The 18471-nt window shown below is 35.5% G+C and overlaps 1 protein-coding gene across 2 annotated transcripts in view; it reads right to left on the reverse strand.

The window, feature by feature from the left end:
- Window positions 1-2602: 2602 nt before the first annotated feature.
- Window positions 2603-18471, reverse strand: part of LOC120627262 (ATP-binding cassette sub-family G member 4-like) — a 55240-nt gene continuing 39371 nt past the window's right edge. For both annotated transcript variants that reach the window (XM_039895180.1, XM_039895181.1), the window contains exons 3-10: window positions 15522-15708; window positions 13139-13284; window positions 10375-10613; window positions 7864-7974; window positions 6890-7041; window positions 6210-6396; window positions 5406-5662; window positions 2603-5069 (exon numbers count right to left, since the gene is read on the reverse strand). In XM_039895180.1, coding sequence (XP_039751114.1) covers window positions 4725-5069; window positions 5406-5662; window positions 6210-6396; window positions 6890-7041; window positions 7864-7974; window positions 10375-10613; window positions 13139-13284; window positions 15522-15708 — 1624 coding nt within the window. In that variant the 3' untranslated portion in view covers window positions 2603-4724. The remainder of the gene's footprint in view (window positions 5070-5405; window positions 5663-6209; window positions 6397-6889; window positions 7042-7863; window positions 7975-10374; window positions 10614-13138; window positions 13285-15521; window positions 15709-18471) is intronic.

Below are 18471 nucleotides of genomic sequence, written 5' to 3' on the forward strand. Positions count from 1 at the left end.
ACTTGTTTTTTATACGGAGCGGATATGATCATCCCGTCGAGTACGACGCACGGAAATGGTTAGTTGTCTTACAATGTCCAAGTGCCCGTAGGCATGTCCACAGAAATTACACAACTGCATGTATATTCACACTCAAAGTCTCTTCTTAGCTATATTGAAATTTGAACAACACTTTCGTTACTTTTTAGTGTAAAGCATGTTTTAAAAATATTAAAAAAAGGCACTTGATTTTTTTTGCTATCCGTAAAACATACTTGTATAGAGTAATGAAAACATTTAAATTATTAAGATACGATAATAAAGGGGTATAAATGTCAATTGCATATCAGGAGGGTACTTTACGGCATTGAAACGAAATGCATCTTGTGACGTGTTCCTTCACACTTCTTCATAAAAAGACTGACACTTTTTACGTCACTAAGTGTGATCATGAGGCGATCACGATTAAAGTATTAAAAGGGAATCAGAATAAAAAACTGGACCCGTATTATCGATTTAAAATGTATTGCATATGACCACCTGCACAATTGATTTTCGGCTCACAACTTTATTATTATTATTTAATGTGATAAGTGAACAAGAATCAGTTAATTAGCGTTTTTATCATGAGATAAGCTCGAGAATTTCATGAAAAATACCCATAAGCTGTTTTTGTCAAGACAAGTGTTGTGAAATCTATATCCTGATACTTGGATAGTTTCTACATACTACGGGTTTTGGAAAAAATCTCTTCCGACTTCTCTAACTTTATACAGTATACAAGTTCTGTCCTTTTTTACACGCTTTTATTAGCTTCACCTGTATGTATGTTTGTATGTAACCGACCCCGTTGAGCTCGATTTTGTCCCACTTTGAACGGTCAGACTTCTTTCAAACTTTGTATCTAGGACCGATGACAATACACTAATCTGAGAAGATTATTCAAATTTTCAATATAAAAAATAAGATTTTTTAGTTTTTCGAACTATTAATTACAATTACTACAGCGCCATCTAGACCCAAATGTAAATAAAGCGTTTAAAACCCATGCCGTTACCAACAGATGGCGTTCGTGTACCTAACAAATTCCACAGAAAACATTAAGCTAATAGATGGTAGAGGGCGTTAGCTGTTACTTTTTAATGGGCTGTTTTAAATAATAATTAGAACTTGCATTTCGAGAGACACTCTGATCGGGCACTCAGCAGCACCCGCGTAGGGACTGTTATGTCCCTACTTTATGTGTTAGTTACGTCTTAATATAGATTCCTGAGCAAGTAATGGGGCTCTTACCGTACACATTAATAATTTGGAAAATAATTACAGTTACTTAGAGTTATCACGGAATTGATAGTAGATTAGATCAAATAACAGTTTAAAATGAACCAAACCTTTGACTGCAAACTCAAATTATAGTAAATAAAAGGTCGTTAAAATTAAATATTTAGTAAAAAGGATTGAAAATAATAAATAGACCTTTTTTAAGTAGGTACTTGTTTACCTACTATTTATAGTCTAGTTCTTAAATAAAATTATGTGTTAAAGACAAGAGGTGCATCCTTTCGTCTTTATCACATACATTTACCACTGCAGTGGGATCATGGTTTTTGTTCTTTGTTAAGTTAAGTAAAGATTTTAATTTGGTCCACCAACTTTAGGATACGCCCATTTCCTAAATCCGGGCTGGTCTAAAGGCTGCGCCTGCTTACCCAGACGGCATTTTGCTACCCGGCTGCTTAAATTAATCCTTAAAGATTCGGGTCCTGCCTTTATTATTTTTCACCACATGATTTTTTACTTGTTGGAATTGTGTTTAGCTTCTAGTAGGTATATGTTATTTTTCAACTAGTTTACTGAGGTCTGCTACTGGATGTCTTGTTCTTCTCAAAGTTGATGGGCATCCTACTCAAAACACTACACTACGCATATTGGGCCAAGAGCACGTCTTCCTCACCGTCCTTACCATCACACAAATGATCGCGACTTTGGGGACGTCGGCCGTGTAAGCAGTGAATAAGCGCGGTGACAAACAGCTGCCCTAAGGTACTCCGATTTGAATTTGACGTGTTTAAGAATCTGCGTATGGCACTGAGTGAGTAAAACTTTATCATTCTTAAATTAGCTACAACTAGCACCATCGCGTTTTGTGTAGTGGTCTCGAGTAGTTTAGCCTAGGGTCCAGCGCGCGACATCTGGTCAAAGGAAACTCCAACCTTACAGTTCGATAAATAACTCACTGGCAAGATGACTGTTTATTCTCGTTAGCTATAGCGTCTTTCATGGTTTGAGCTGATCCCGGGAGGCTTTCGATTCACACTGTTCTTTATAGGTGATACTGCTATCAGATATTAGGGTTTTTTTATTATCAGGTTAGGATAACTCCTTCGAGTTTCGATTGTGTCAGTATATCTGTATAAGAGGAATTCGATTGAGTAATGCGAGAACGAACGGGATTAGCTGGTAGGTTATAAAATAACATAACTAGATCTCCGTTTTTAAAAAGTATGGAGAAGACTAAGATTGATGACTGTTTTGATGATGATAAAATTAATAAAGGATTGAATTGAGAACTATCATTAATCTTAGGGAATAGAGATAGAGAAGATAAAAAAAAACATAAAACAACAATCAATATTATAATTTGCTACAAACACCACTTTAATATGTACAAAAAGTAACAAAAAGGTAAAATAGTATTTAAATTACCTAAAATTCCTTCCGCACGTAATCTCATCATTTTTATTATATGGAAGTTTTATTAATATTATGTTCCACCTAAAAATATAGACGGGGGCTTTTGATGACTATGCAATATATTTACTGTTTCGTAGGTTTAATCAGACGATGATTATATTTTCAAAATCACAAGCGAGAAAATACATGATGTAAGAAACGAAATTAAGTCATTACAGTTTTTTAATTGATACACCTAAAATATTGCGATATAAAATTCTACGTTCTAAACTTCTCGTAAGCGTGTGAAATAAGAAATACCAATTTGCAGCATTCTACATCCAAAAATCTTTAAAATATTATTTAATTGCGTGGTAAAAGAATCGTTGCCCATGAACTAAAAAATACTATTTTGTTCACTGATTAACAACTAAGGCGCGCATTTCGAGCCAGCGAGGTGGAAAAAGTTAAAAGTATACGAGTGCGAAGTTAATATGAATCGCAAAAATACGCTTAAGATTTTACGGCCACAATAATACAATATGAAACCATTTGTGATTAATTTAAGAATCCCTCGCTTGCTCCAGAATCAAACTCGACGCTCGAAATACCTTCTAGCATTTGAAACAAATTATAAAGACAGAAAGCACGTTTCTAATCATTTCTGATTTTTGATTACGGTACCAAGTTTTAAAAAAAAATTGTATACATGCGAACGTGTATGTGTGCGAATGTTTATTTGTTTAGTGATACCTCAGTTCAGTTCAATTGATCTTGACGAAATTTTCCCTGGAGATATAATAATTTATATCCCGGAAATTCTCCTGATTTAAAATCTCGCATTTGATAACTATGCACGGTTCTACAGTTAAAATGATTTTGACGAAATTTTGCATTAAAATATCTTGCACTCTAGAAACGGACCTAGGAAACTTTCTGTTCCTGAAAAACTAAAGGTATTGTCAGGATTATTAAAAACGCGAGAATTTCGCGAGTGTAGGGGCCTTTTTAGTACAATATATGCAAGGAAAACCACCATACGCGTGTTCTGATACACATTCATCAAGAAATTTATCAGAGTCTTGCCAGGAATGTGACTTGGCTTAACATTAGGAGGCAAGGGTATAACATAGGTGGAAAATAGAACTAAGAATATATTTAAAAATCTTTGATCTCGACACGAGAAAACTGTGTCCCTTTTGATTTTGTAATCATATTTGACTGGGCTAATGTGTGCTCGCCAAGACACTTGCGCATATACCATGTACAAAAATTACCTCAAAGATTATGATTAAGAATTTCTGAGTCTGTATCTGCGCAGGCACTTGTGGCTCATTTCAGTCCGGCTAACTTAGATTGCGTATGATGCGACTCAACGTTTATTGTTACCGACTACCGTGCTTTCCTTTTAATAAACATTCTATTAGCCTTGTTAGTTTCATCGCATATTATATCCAAAAGTGTTTTACGGATTCCATACAATTCAATAAACTTCACTAAGTTGAACATAAATGCAACGAAATTGAGCAGTATTTAAAAAAAAACCTTAGCAACTTAACAATGCCATGCCATGCCATAGACTAGGTATTTTCTAGCGAACTATTTGATATTTGTAATGATTTGTGCGATACAATGTATTTCCAAAAATTTCAAAGCACCTGTACTTAAGCGTATGAAAAGTACCTCGTCATTGAGATTCTTATGGTACTAGAGAATATTTTAGACACAATATCTTAAGGCTATCAAAAACTGTACATAAAGTTCACCAAATTTCTATATATTCACTGAAGTACAGATGCACATAATACCTAAATGTGAAATGTTGTTACACAAAATTGGAATGTTTGTCCTATCTTAATATAATATTTATAACTTAGTTTGGTATGGATTCTTACATTATTATCTACATACAAAGAACTCAAAAATGGGTTTGAGTTCCATGTATACATACTATTACACATATCATTCAACCCTGACATTAAAACCACCATCTACCGAAAACGTTTTGAAAATTTAAATTTAAAAAATGTCTGAATCACAGTCTTTAATCACTTATTATGAAGATAGATATATTACCATTTGCTTTTTAATCTTATTTTTAAAACTATGTAGGCACACGCAATGAATACGAATCCTATGGCAAGAAGGCACATTACAGCCATTGAAAACAACTCTCCTGCCATGTCATTGTCCTTTATAAACTCAGAAGGAAGCGAGTAGTGGCAATATAAATCCGAACATCTGAGCTTAGACCGGTCAAGTCCGAACACGGATATAACTAAACCAACCAGTCCATGCTTCAAAAATGATACTTGAAATAGCCATCGAACAAAAAAGGGTGCATCGCTGTATCTTAGAAAGAAGCCGGAGAATACTGTGAATGGCATTATGAAGAGCGGACCGAAGACAACGCCATTCTGAAACATGTAAAAGAATACTGCTTAGGTACTAAAGGTAACAAAACCTAGTTCAGAAGATAGGGTAGAACAAGATACTAATAAATTGAAGAATAAGAGAATTAACATTCTGAGTGAGCTGATAGAGAGAGGTCATCAATTTTGGGTTCTTCTAGGTAGCTGAATCATCAAACACAACTGCTGGAATATAGGCCTCTCCAAAATGTAGGGCTTCTTGTTGTCACTCCACGCTGTACAGACCGGGTTGGTAATTACAGTAGCTGGTAGTAGTAGGACACTGCTCAGGCAAAATATAAGAATTGATAGCATAGTAAACAATAAAAAACACCGTCTTACCTTAACATTAAACATAGAACCGTTGAAAAGTCCAACGCATAGCGCAACGAACGAAACCAACATAAGCGTACAGCTGAATATGAGAAATCTCTTGTACTCCACCGGTTGACCTGTCAGCCAGTATGTGATGCAGGCAAATAAGATAGTACACACTGTTTGTGTGGGCAAAGCGGATACTAAAGTTGATGCGTAGTAAGCTCCAGTGTTGTACCATCGGTTAAAGTGTTCTCGTCTTGTAACTGGGATCTGTTCTGGAACTTAGAAAGGAGAGAAATATTATATCGTGTTGCGCTGGCCAACTGACAAAAGTACATCGTTCGGCAAATGAAACTTCATAAAGCAGTTAAGATTAAATTAACTATATTCAAGAACTATGCTGGTGGAACGGAATTTGAATTCATAACATAGAACAATATTTTAAGTAAAATATTTTAATACTCCTTAAAATACCAATGTGTGCAACAGACTTAAAGCCTCGTATAACGGGATTGTTTGCATATAATCACCACGCTCGGCAGATGGGTTGACGATCGCAGTAAAGGGTAGTAGAAAAAAAGGAGACGATGCTCCTGTTCTCCGTTATTGTCCCTTACTCGCTTCATACGACACCCTCCGGAAGTGGGGGGTTGGTGACAACAGTATTCTGATCTGCCGTCACCACACGGCACGTATATGTATGGATATTACCATGTTATACATATTTGTCTACAAAAAATATTAATGTAACTTAAACGATCCTTTAATCTAAATCATACAAAATACTGGGATCGGTACAGGGTTTTTGAAATAAAGATTTTTACTTACAACTAATAGTAACTGCATTAAATGCCGTGAACATAAGAAACATTAGGCTGAAGTAGAGGAAATTGTAATTGTCCCGGATGTACTTCGCGTCTCCGCCAATATTGTAGTAGAGAAATCCGATAAAAAGTGCCATGAAACAGTGAATACCGGTCATCATTATTGTGAAGGACGGACTGCGCCAAATGGACTAAAAAACAATACAAAAAACCTAATTTCAGGATTTATTCATTAAGTTATTTGCACATAAACTCCTAACAATGAGTAATAACTTAAGAGGGAATTAATTATAATTAAATTAGATAATATTTTTCCACATGTTGTTTCGTATTGGATACGAGTATCATGGTGTAGATCCTCAATTCTATATTCTTCTTCAAGTCTTCATCTCTTATTTTCTTTTTAGCAATAATCGCCGGACAAAGCATATTTACCAACCAGTGGGGTTGCTGCCCACTGCTGTCGAGCAATTATACCGGCAACAACTTCCTTCAGACCGGAACAAAGAAATACTGCTTGGAGGCAAAAGCATGGATACTATATATAGGTATACTTTTAAACTAAAGAGAATCAGCTAAATGAGTATTAGTTACTTGGTTAAAATTTGTGGCTAGAAGTTAACTACTAGAGATTAGTAGAAAATGTTGAGTTAAAAATAATGTTTTTAAATATTTTTTCCATACCAATAATGCTCTCCAAGTTAAAACTACGAACTGCTTCCAAGGTGAGGTAGGATATGTGCTTTTTAGGGCTAGCAATATTTTACGGGTTGGATCTTCTTTGGGGGCTGGTAATGACGTTAAATACACTTCTTCACTTTTACTCCTTTTATATTCTGAAATAAAAATATTATTTTCAATTGCACAACGTTTTTGAAGTGAAACTTTCTTTAGGCGCGATTTTTGGTGAACAAGAATCTTGGAACTCGCGTCATAGTTACCGAATACTTACTATGAGCTATATGTAAATTGTGTATATATTTACATAGATATCTATACCTTTGTGCGTTTTTAGTATACATTATGTAACACAAAGAGCACGTCTCATATAAAAAGTGTGTAATTTGTGTATCTTGTATCGTCGAGCTATTTATATTATTATTTGTATTTAATTATTTTTAGTTTGTAAAGAAGAGTTGAGCGTTGATAACCCAGTGGTTAGGACTTCAGCTTCACTTTCGGGGGGCCGAGTTCGAATCCCAGCACGTACCTCTAGCTTTTTTTAAGTTATGTGCTTTTTAAGTATCTAAAATATCACTTGGTCCAACAATGATGAAAAAAAAATCGTGAGGCATCGTGAATTTCTAATAGATTTCCATAATATTCTCAAATGCGTGTAATTTCTACAAAGTCGCACTCGGCCAGTATGGTGGACTACGGCCTAAGCCGTTCACATTGTGGGAGTAGATCCGTGCCCAGTAGTGATCCGGTAATTATGAAAGAAGTGTAAAGGACCAATTTACACAATAATAAAGATGAACCATTGAAGTTTAAAGTTCTAAATATAATAGTCTTATAGCTCGACGGTACATTTCTCAAGTAACTTTTCTGTTTTTACATTCAAATACAAAATTTTCTTTGTTTAGCAAGATAATGACGCGCTAGCAACTCTTTTTGCATAAAACTTAAAATTTTCTTACAAAATAAACCAACTTTACCTAAAAATTTTCTATCAGTCTCATTGGGTATATTTTGCGTCCATTGTTCGCTTTTTCCATTTTGCGAACATTGCACTAGTCTATGCTCATTCTCCACACATACTTCTAGAACTGAAAAAAAAATGGTTTCATAAAATTTTCATATCTATTACCCTTGGTTATATCCGAAGTAAGTATACTATAATCTTTGTAATGTAATGTATGTATGTACTTATCTATGTAATTGAGATTTATGTAAGTTTATAATAGCATAAATATATATCATAAATATCTATTATAGTATATATAAATTTATATCAGTATTTTTGTAGTTAATATGTAAATGAAGTAAGTTTATTTTATTTTTTGAAACATCTTTTATGCACCACCCACTTTCCACTTTTTTATCGGCTTCTTACGCTCATGTTGCTTTAAAGATCACTTTTAGTGATAAGGCCTTTGCACCCTAGCACTAAGTTCTATTACTGTTTTCCCTATTGTGTTGTGTTGCTACAAAGTTTTTCTATTCTATTCCATAATCTGAAGACTCAGCGATGGTTCAGTGACACGTGCATAAACTAATAAACCAAGTCTGTTTTTGTACATTTTCACCAATAGCCTAAACAGTTCACTGCTGAACTAATGGCCTCTCCCAAGGAGGGTTTGCCCATAGTCACCAAGCTGGGCATACGTGTTTGTGAACGCAGCAGATGGTAGTATTTGCAGAGGACGCTGCTATCCGCTCTCCTTTATATGATATGTTAATCAAGCAAAATACGTGATTTTTTATCAACAATGATATTTTTTGTATGGCAGTTCTATGTTATAGAGATTGATTGTTCAAGGCATACATTGATAAAATTGAATCACGAATGAATAAACTGCGTTTTTTCCATAAAGTATAGAATTATGATACATACTGCTACTAAACGGCAGGTTGACCTCCCTGGTGCAGTGAAAAGTGTCGTGATATTATGTCACCATAAACGCAAAGTTTGTAAGAGGATGGCTGATGTTAAATGTTTGTTCGTTTGTTTAATTTGAACATTAAAAAAAAAAGTCGGCGGTCCCGGTTTCTTACGTGGCAGTGGAAATTTATGATATACGATTTTTTTCTTAACTGATCTGGGTGGAGGCTTTACTGTACAAAGACGCCAAGCTATTTAGCTTTCCGTTGCGATACCGTGTAACAACCGATTGGGGATGTTTTAAATATACCTGCCATATTAAGGTTTTTCTCTCTCTATGTTTGTAGAATTGGAGATGTTTTTAATATAACTGCCATATTAAGGATTCCAGCTTTGAATTTGTTTAGTTTTCAATTTTAGTTAGTAAAGAGCTAAGTGAAATAAAAAAAGACAAATAAATTGAGTACCTACTTCATAGCGTTACACATTTTATTCCTAAGGACATGACTAATAACAGAAAATAATACAACAAAAGGTACATTCTCTTTGCCTTGAGGTTCAGTCAGTGTCACAACTGTTCATTTGTTGATTCATATTTAAACTTTGTGAGGAATAAGGATGTATTGCAACTACATGGGAAATAGACTTTGTCAGAGATAATGCTTTTATGTAACAATCCACATAAACATTACTTAATCGGTTTTCATGATAATTTTTTTCATTTAAAATGATTATTAGTGCATAGTTTTAACAATCGACGTTAGAGTGCATGTTTTTAACACCATACAGGACTTCTGTTTTAAAAAGTAAGGGTTTATTATTATTTTTGGATATAGCTACTAGTTTGTTTAGTTTCTTTGTTTGTTAATTATTTTCGGTTCAACCTTTTTTTCAAAATTTTGATGAAGTTTAGCACGTAACATGCATCCTAGGGATGGGCATAGGATAATATTTCTCCCGGAAATGCTGCTGGCCAAAAGTTACCCACGGGATTAAAATAATTAGCATTTGTGCTATTCAGGCTGGACAACTTAAATTATCTAGGTGAAGTATTATCGTGGTGACTTGAGTAAGCATTTATCGTATGGGTCTTTTGTCTGATGATTTATTTTTATGTTAGTTATAGGTACACCAATGCATCATGAATCATCCCCAGCCATATTAGTCTCTCACCACTTGGCATTGGCCATCTACCAGGAAGTAAGTTTGCAGTCAATGGGAAAAACTGGCTACTCAAGTCTGGCAACTGAGTCTGAGTTGTGCTTTTGAGGTTCATTATATCATCCCATTCCTGGCCCACGACATGGCACGGGTCTCCCACAATGAGAAGGGGTACGGCCGTAGTCCACCACGCTGGCCCAGTGCGGATTGGTGGACGCCACACACCTTCGAGAACATTATGTAGAACTTTCAGGCATGCAAGCAAGTGATACTTTAATTACTTAAATCGCACATAACTTAGAAAAGTTGGAAGTGCGTGCTGGGATTCGAACTCGCCCCCCGTGAAGTCGAGCTGGTACCCAATGCGCTACCATCGCTTCAAATCAGTCATACAGCGTTAATAAAGCTTACAAAAATTGTCTAGCTTCTTTAAAATATCAAGCTTTCTACAATGCATACTAACAAAAGTCTACAGTGTTGTGATACGGCGGGCAGATGAGCTGTATCTGCTTCAAATAAGGCAGCAAGAGCGGCACGGAGCCCATATAGGCGCACCTGCCAGCCGCCACCGCGTATAGTCTGTCCACCATGTGCAGCAACATCGCTGAGGGTTGGTGCATGCTGATCACCACCGTCCTCCCTTGTCGAGCCAATAGATGCAGGAGGTAGATCAGCTGCTTTGAGATCGAACAGTCGAGGCCGCTGGAACGAGAAATATTACATGATTGGTACATTTCAGTTCAACATTTTCAAACAAACCTACTGAGCTACTAGAGAAAGAATATTAACACAACATATATACCACCCAAAGGAGCACTAATTATTTTATTATATTACTGTTTCCCTGCATTGCAAATTTTATATAAATTTGTTGTAAACTTTCACGCGATCGAACTGGGAGATAGCATTGTCACGAGATAGCGCTCTTTCGATTCCATACAAATCGTAGTTAACTTCACGAGATCGAACTGGGAAACAGCATTTTCATGAGACGGCGCTCTTTCGATTCCATACAAATCGAAGTTAACTTTCACGCGATCGAACTGTGAAACAGCATTGTCACGAGATGGCGCTCTTTCGAATCCATACAAATCGTAGTTAACTTTCAGGTAACAGGCAAAATATGTAGGTAGAATATCTCACACTATGTTTTAATAGCTGCACTTAAACTCACACTGTATCCTAGCATAAAATGAAATTTTATGATACATTTAAGTAATCTTTCTCAGCAAGATCATTCTAGTTTATAATTAAATATCTTAACAGTACGTAAAAATCATAACTGTAAACTAGTACAAAAAATGCTCACGTTTTTGTAGGTTATATCCACCTGGGTACTTGAAAACTTCACAGTTCATTTATAACGTTAATTAAACAAACTGTAACAGCAAAATTGAATGATTGGAACGATAGAGTAAAAAAGGTTGTTAAACATTCTTTTTTACTAAACGAAGACATTCTAATTCTTCCTGTTAATTTATCAACAGTTAAGAAAAATTCCGTGTTTGAGATGAGAACTAATCAATAAACCAAAATTATGTAGTTTGACATATATTAAAGAGGTAATAAAAAACTGATAATTTTCATTACTTTGGTCAATTTCAAGTCAATGCCTGATAAGATTGTGAGTGCTATTTAAGCCTTCGTTATATAATTAACAATGTGTCTACCTATCACAGTGATTTGTGAATTGCAAAGAGCTCCGATAGCGATGACCAAGAGTCAAAGGTTAAATATCTTTGTTTAAATATGTTTAGGTGTTGTCATTTGTCTGATAACCGAAATGTATCGAGCATGAAGTATGCGCACCACAACAAATTATATGTTAAATTAAGGTAAAAATATATTTAGGCATATTGAAGAAGGTTATTGAAGATTGGTAAATATTGGATAGAAGCAGGCGTTACTTTGCGGAAATCCATTATATATTATGAAAATTAAGCTTAATTTTATTAACTAAGCTTATTTTTATAATTGAAGATTGGCATTGATTTACGAGTTATTTTATCATCATATCAAACCATTCCCATCCCATCCTCCCACAATGAGAAGGGTTTATAGCCGTAGTCCACCACGCTGGCCTAGTGCGTATACTTACACGCACTAGGCCAGCAGCAGACTCCACACACCTTTGCGAACATTATAAAGAACTCTACTGTTTACAGGTTTCCTTACGATATTTTCCTTAACTGTTGAAACAAGTGATATTTTAATGGCTTGAAACGCAGATAATTTAGGAAAACTAGAGGCGCGTCTTAGTATTCAAATTAAATCCAAAAGTGAAGCCGAATTCCATTCGATTCATCATATTTATAGGTCACAGACATTAGCCATGACAACTTTTCCTTCCGCTTGTGTCCCTCTTATTACGTTGGCAATGAATATTTTTACATATTTGTATGACAGCAATGATATAGTTTGGCCCTCGTTCTCGAAGCAGGTGTATTTATCCAATCGACGCAAGGGTTCAGTACTGGCAAACCAATAGTTACTAGTTAGACCCGCACTAAAACTAAAAGTTTGGTGCAACATGTTACGTTGGGAATCATGAGCTTTGAAACTCGTCAGTGCTTCGCAAGTGCATACAGCTGGTGTTGATGACGTAATAGTTTAATTTTCTTTGTTGTGGAACACAGATGACAATGAATAGATATATGACACTCGTTACACGAGGAGTCGTGCGATACGTACCACGCATTTGCTACGCCGCGCCGGCACTGCGTTTAGTATGATCATTTAGTTTAGTATAGTTGTACAGTAGTATAAGACAGTAGTAGTATGGTTCTTTAGACAAGTTAAAAATGGAAACTGGGACGGGTAATATTTTTAAACTTAGAGTTTAACCAATTTATCTTTGAATTTACAAAGGTAGACTAACTCTTCGACGTGTGTGTTCAATTCTATTTTATTCTAATAAAACATGCCTTTGCTCGATATACTTTCAGCTATATTAGTGCCAGCTCTTGGGTCACAAGACGCGGGGATCAATATTTTATGTTTATTTCATTATTGACTAGCTTATTGGCATTATCTTACTGTTCTAAGCGTTTATAATGTAATCAAGGTTTATACTCGCAACTTTGTGCTTGTATTATTAATTTTAAATTCCATATACAACCTCGTCAGAGATAGTTATTTGATGTACGATGTTATTAACAGAAATAGGACTTTACATTAGCTTAGTTAAAGGCTAAAAAAAAAAAGAAAATGAAATATTTTAAATTTACCTTGTAGGTTCATCTAGGAACATGACGGGCGGATCGCTGACCAGTTCCAACCCAATCGCGAGTCTTTTCTTCTGACCGCCCGACAAACTTCCCGCTCTGGTCCCCCGGGCTTGACAGACACCAAGTGAGGTTATTATTTCTTCTACCTGAAAAACACTAACTTATTAAGAAGCAACCAATCATAGTTTTACTAGAGTTTGTTTTTTTGATTGTTTAAAAGTTCTCTGGAAATGCCAGTAAGATTTATCATTATCAACGCACTGCAGGCCACGGGTGTCCTTGGGTGAGATGGTCGATTGGCACGCTTCACACGCCTATGATAACTTAACGTAGAACTGGCAGGCACGCAGGTTTCCTCACGATGTTTTACTTCGTCGGTGGTCCGTTCTCCGTCCGCGTTTATAAAGGTTTTCTTACAAATCCTGTGGGAAATGTTTGTTTTCCTGGGATAACAAAGTAGCCTGTTACTCTCCGTCCTTTTAACTAACCCTATGCAAAAAAGTAGCCTATGCGGAATAGGCACACCGGAAATTGTACTGTATATATACATGAATCGCATGTTGATTGGTTCCTTTTTACGATAGTACCCTTGCCTCGTCTAACTGGAGTACCAAGAAATCGACACATAAGATGTGGATCCAAAAACCTCACGAGAAAATAAAATTTGATTGGTTGCTTAGTTAAGAAGAAAAGGGAGGACAAGCAAACACACTTGAGCATTTATAACATCAGTTAGGACTAGTTTGGATTAGGTAGTCTAAAAATATTACTACATATATACATGCATATATGCATACATAATATGTGCATGTATATATGTATACTTAATATTCAACTAAGGTCTTAACTAAGTACATCGACAATGTACATAATGTACATAAAATCGTTATTTTTGTGAATTCTCATAATTACTTTTGTTGTTTTTTTTTGTCATAGCCGGCCAGTTTAGATATTTGGCGCCACATACAATGTAATTGTTCATTTTATGGACAAAAAAAAAAACTTTATTTATGCCATTAAAGAATTACGTATGCTTCTAGAAGGTTCGCCTCATATCTTTGTTTATGCTATTCAAGGATATTAATTTTATTACTGAAACAATAGCCCTTGTAATATAAGATTTAAATACCAAAGTGTGTTTTAGGGTTTGTTCCTTTTTCACGCTTAAAAGAACGTGAAAAAGGAACGTTTTTTTTTTTTTTTCTCTGGTTTTGTCTGGCTTCAGTCGTAGCTAGTTACCACTTCGGTCTATGATATATAGATTAGGACTTATGAGTAGGTACATGTATTATTAAGTCATTGACATTGTGCGAAATTACGTTTTTTGAGTCGGTTAAAAATGAAAGTAGTAGCAATGATTGGAGTCGATGCTCATTTACCTTGGCCTCAAATTTACAATATTATGCGAACCGAGTGTAAATTAAAGCAGATTTTCTGTACTTGAACAATGATTACAGTTTTAGCACTTTATGTGTGCGGTCGTTGGATCTTCTGCAGACTGGGTCAATCAATCAAAGCTTATAAATGACCCACTGATGGGCACAGACCCTTCTAAAAGAAGAGATGGAAATATAATATTAACCTACCATGCTGCTTCAATGGGGGCTTTAAAGTATTATTAGGAATCACATGTTAGTAATGATAACCTGGAAGTGCCGCTAAATTTGCTCCACGAGGCACAAGAGCAGATAACGACATTTTTTTTACTCCTGGCCAATACTGAAAATTTCTTGACAAAAACACATTGACTTGCAGGATGCAATAAGTATATGTGGACAATTTATTTAAACAAGATCAATTTTTTATTTATTTTTTAATGCAGTGGTTGAGTCGAACATGGACGGAACCTATACATTTGCGCATTTATTATTTAGTACGCGCGTTATAATTTTTTGCTTAGCCGTCGGGGTTGGCAGCGGAACCTCTTCCAGAGAATCTCTTCCAGAGACCCCGACCATCGCCGTTACCATAAACGCTGGAAAGCGCAACGTTGGTAGACCCCCCAGGTGGACAGACGACATAAAACAGAGTCACAGAAATAGCTGGATACAAGGAACACAAAACCGTAGCGATTGTAGATTATGAAGCTTGGTGTACGATCGCTAATATTTTGTCCCATTTGCCCCAAAAGAAGGCGTCAACTCAGGGAAGCTACTCAGCGAGCAATTCTGATCTGATGTGATTATTCTCAAATTCTCTTGTACCGGCTCGTTGCCACTATGCAACTCGTCGGGCGTCTACCAACGCTGCCTTTACTGGTGCGAGGTCGCCACTCTAGCTCCTTGGGACCCCAACGTCCATCGGTTCTCTGAGCTATGCCACTTCAGCTTCGCTACTATCGACTTAAATGATGATTAATATGACTATAGAAATATATACTTACTCTTCTACGTTTTTGATTACTGCTCACATGGTTTCCGAGCTTCAGCTCAGCGGCTATCGTGAGGGATTCATGGATGGTGAGCATGTCATGAACTTTGTCGTCTTGCAAGATGTAGCAGGAACGCCTCCTAAACATCTTCTCATTTCTCACCCGGCCATTTACACACACTTTTCCACTGGTCGGCTTTCTGTAACAAAGATAAATGAAATGTATTTAATTACTTTTTCTTTTTAAATTAGCAACGTTCTTTTAGGTAGGAACCATCCATAAATTACGTGTCACGAATTTTGTTACTCTATACCACAGTGTAAAGATAGTAAAAATCAAGTTAACATAAGTTATCAAGTATGTTACTTAATCGCGCAAAAACGGCTATCCGGATTTGGATGAAATTTGGCGTAGCCTTTGACATGGAATAAAACATAAGATATTTTTTCATCCCGGGAAATAAGAGAGTTCCCGTGAGCATAAAAAACCTTCATCCACGCGAACGAAGTCGCGGGTATCAGCTAGTAATAATATAGTTTTGTCGAAAAGTAAACAAAACAAACTAAATAAACAATCGACTTACTAGAAGTGGTTATAAAATAGTGATAATTGAGTATCGTCGAATGGTTCAGAACTTTCAGTATGATATGTTTCTATAACATGATTCCTGAGGTAATTTTGAACCGACCAATGAAGCCACCTTTGCTTGGAAGCACAACGCTCCGCAGAATAATAATTGTAAAAATACAACTACTGCAGCACTTTGCAGTGTGTAGAGTTATATACGCCATTTGATATGAAGCTTATATAAGCAATGTAAGCTAATTAAGGGCACATCAGCTTTAGCATCCACATTCATCCATCCACATCTATCCATCCATATCCATCCATATCCATCCACATCCATCCACATCCATCCATGGACACAGGGCGGCACTTTTTAGGACGTGTGCCTTGCATGTCCTGCGAAGTGTTGCTCTGTTTATGGCCATCTGCATGCTTCGAGACTTATTATAATAAAAAAAAAGTATACTTTGAGTTGAGTCGTTTTTCAGTTGATATGGTGTGCGAAAGCCATAAGCCATGTTTATAGCTTACACAAGTAACAACGAAGGCCACTAATACCCGTTTTCACTAACGACAAACAATGCAATGTCTGGATAAGTAACGCCTTATCAAAGGTGATTCCTAAGCATATATTCAATTCACCGTTCACTTATATATAACCTAGGAGTTAGTGGAACGTTTTTTCTATAGAAATCGCCTAAATAATTAGGTATTCGATTTCAGCGATGCCTAGGTTCAGTAAAAACGGGCATAAGAGTTCTTTGCTCGCCCCGTACTTCCTTAGTCGCCTCGTACAAAACCCGCAGTAAGAGAAGGGATTGTGACAACTGTATTTTGATCTGGCGGCATCACTCAGCACTAAGGTTAATGACATGTCGTGCTGGTGCTTTTGACAGTGGCCTATCTTCATAAATATTTTATAATCTCGTAACTGAAATAACCACCGTTAACTGAATCGGTACCATCTGTTATCAATACATATTGTAATGATAAGATCGTGGTATGACCTAAATAAAAATATTTATTACTAGCTTTATTCTAAGTACGAATTCGCATCAGAACGATTCGGAATCGGGGAACGTTGTTGTACCTATACGATATCTTTAATATAAAACATATAATCTTTAATTCGTCTCCAGGATGCAAGCTAAATGAGTGCTAAATTCGCAATCAAGTTCTTTCTCAATAAGGCTTTTTTTTTCCAATACAATGTAGTAATATAAGACGTATATTTTATGGTCTTTTTGAATCATACGAGATCATAAAATGCCACATAAAACAAGCTAACAATTCAGACATAACACTTCAATCAACATAGAGTCATAAATTAATGCTCATTTTTATAATAGAAGTTTTAGCTAGAATGCAAGTGAAATAAAAAATATTTTAAATAATAATAAGAAAATAAAAATATTAAAAAATTTGCAGCAGGTCAAGCTCTATTTCTTGTACTATAATTCAGCGCGGTGTTAAAAGTCTGGTTTCGTCCTAATTGGTCACTCAACCGATTACAAAATGGCGTTTTCACAATTTGATAGTTTATTTATGCAACTTTTGCAAAATTTTCTCTACGACCACGACAAATAATTTATATTGAAGTGAAGTCATTTCATACAACATTCATACAATCATCAACAAATAATCATGTACTTATAGGTTTTGTAGAATATCAATATGAGTTTTCCGATTTGCTGTGTGATGATAATGTCAGTTTACTTGGTCATATTTTGAATCATCTCTGAAAGTATATAGTAGGTACTTAGATACTTATAAACTTAAAATATAACCCAAATGGTTAGTTAGGTTAGGTTACACAAGACACAAGACTGCTTAGAAAAAGGTCGCTCCGCTCGCATCTCTCACAAGATAGGAAATTTTAAGATTGTAAACTGTAATATGATGTTGAAAAAAGAGCAATCTGCTGAGTTCTCCGCCTATTTCGTAAGATGGCTGTAAAGGTATCAACCTTTGCCATAGTTCATGGAAATTGTTAAAATTCAATACTAATCTAAAATTCATAATTGGAACATTTCGCAGCACGTATTTCCGTTCCTAGAGACAGACGTAGAGGTGCATAAAGTATCTATTGTTTGCAAATCAGAATTAAGCAAAAAGATTTCGTAAGTTCACTAATAAAATAAGTTGATTTAAATAATCTTTATTAAAATAGAATTATAAAACCTTGACTAACATGTTAATAATTTAATTGTCTAAATTATGTAGGTATAACTATTTTTTTTTTTTGATTTTTTTTTTGAACTATATGTAATTTAAATAACGAATATGGGAGATTTAACTATAGGCACTTTATCGTGCAAATGAAGTTAACAAATAAACAATTTTTATTTCTGAATTTTATTTCTACAAGTTGTCTAGGTCCTAGGGTTCCGTACCA

This window comes from Pararge aegeria, chromosome 11, assembly GCF_905163445.1.
Source record: "Pararge aegeria chromosome 11, ilParAegt1.1, whole genome shotgun sequence".
Classification (NCBI taxonomy): Eukaryota; Metazoa; Arthropoda; class Insecta; order Lepidoptera; family Nymphalidae; genus Pararge; species Pararge aegeria.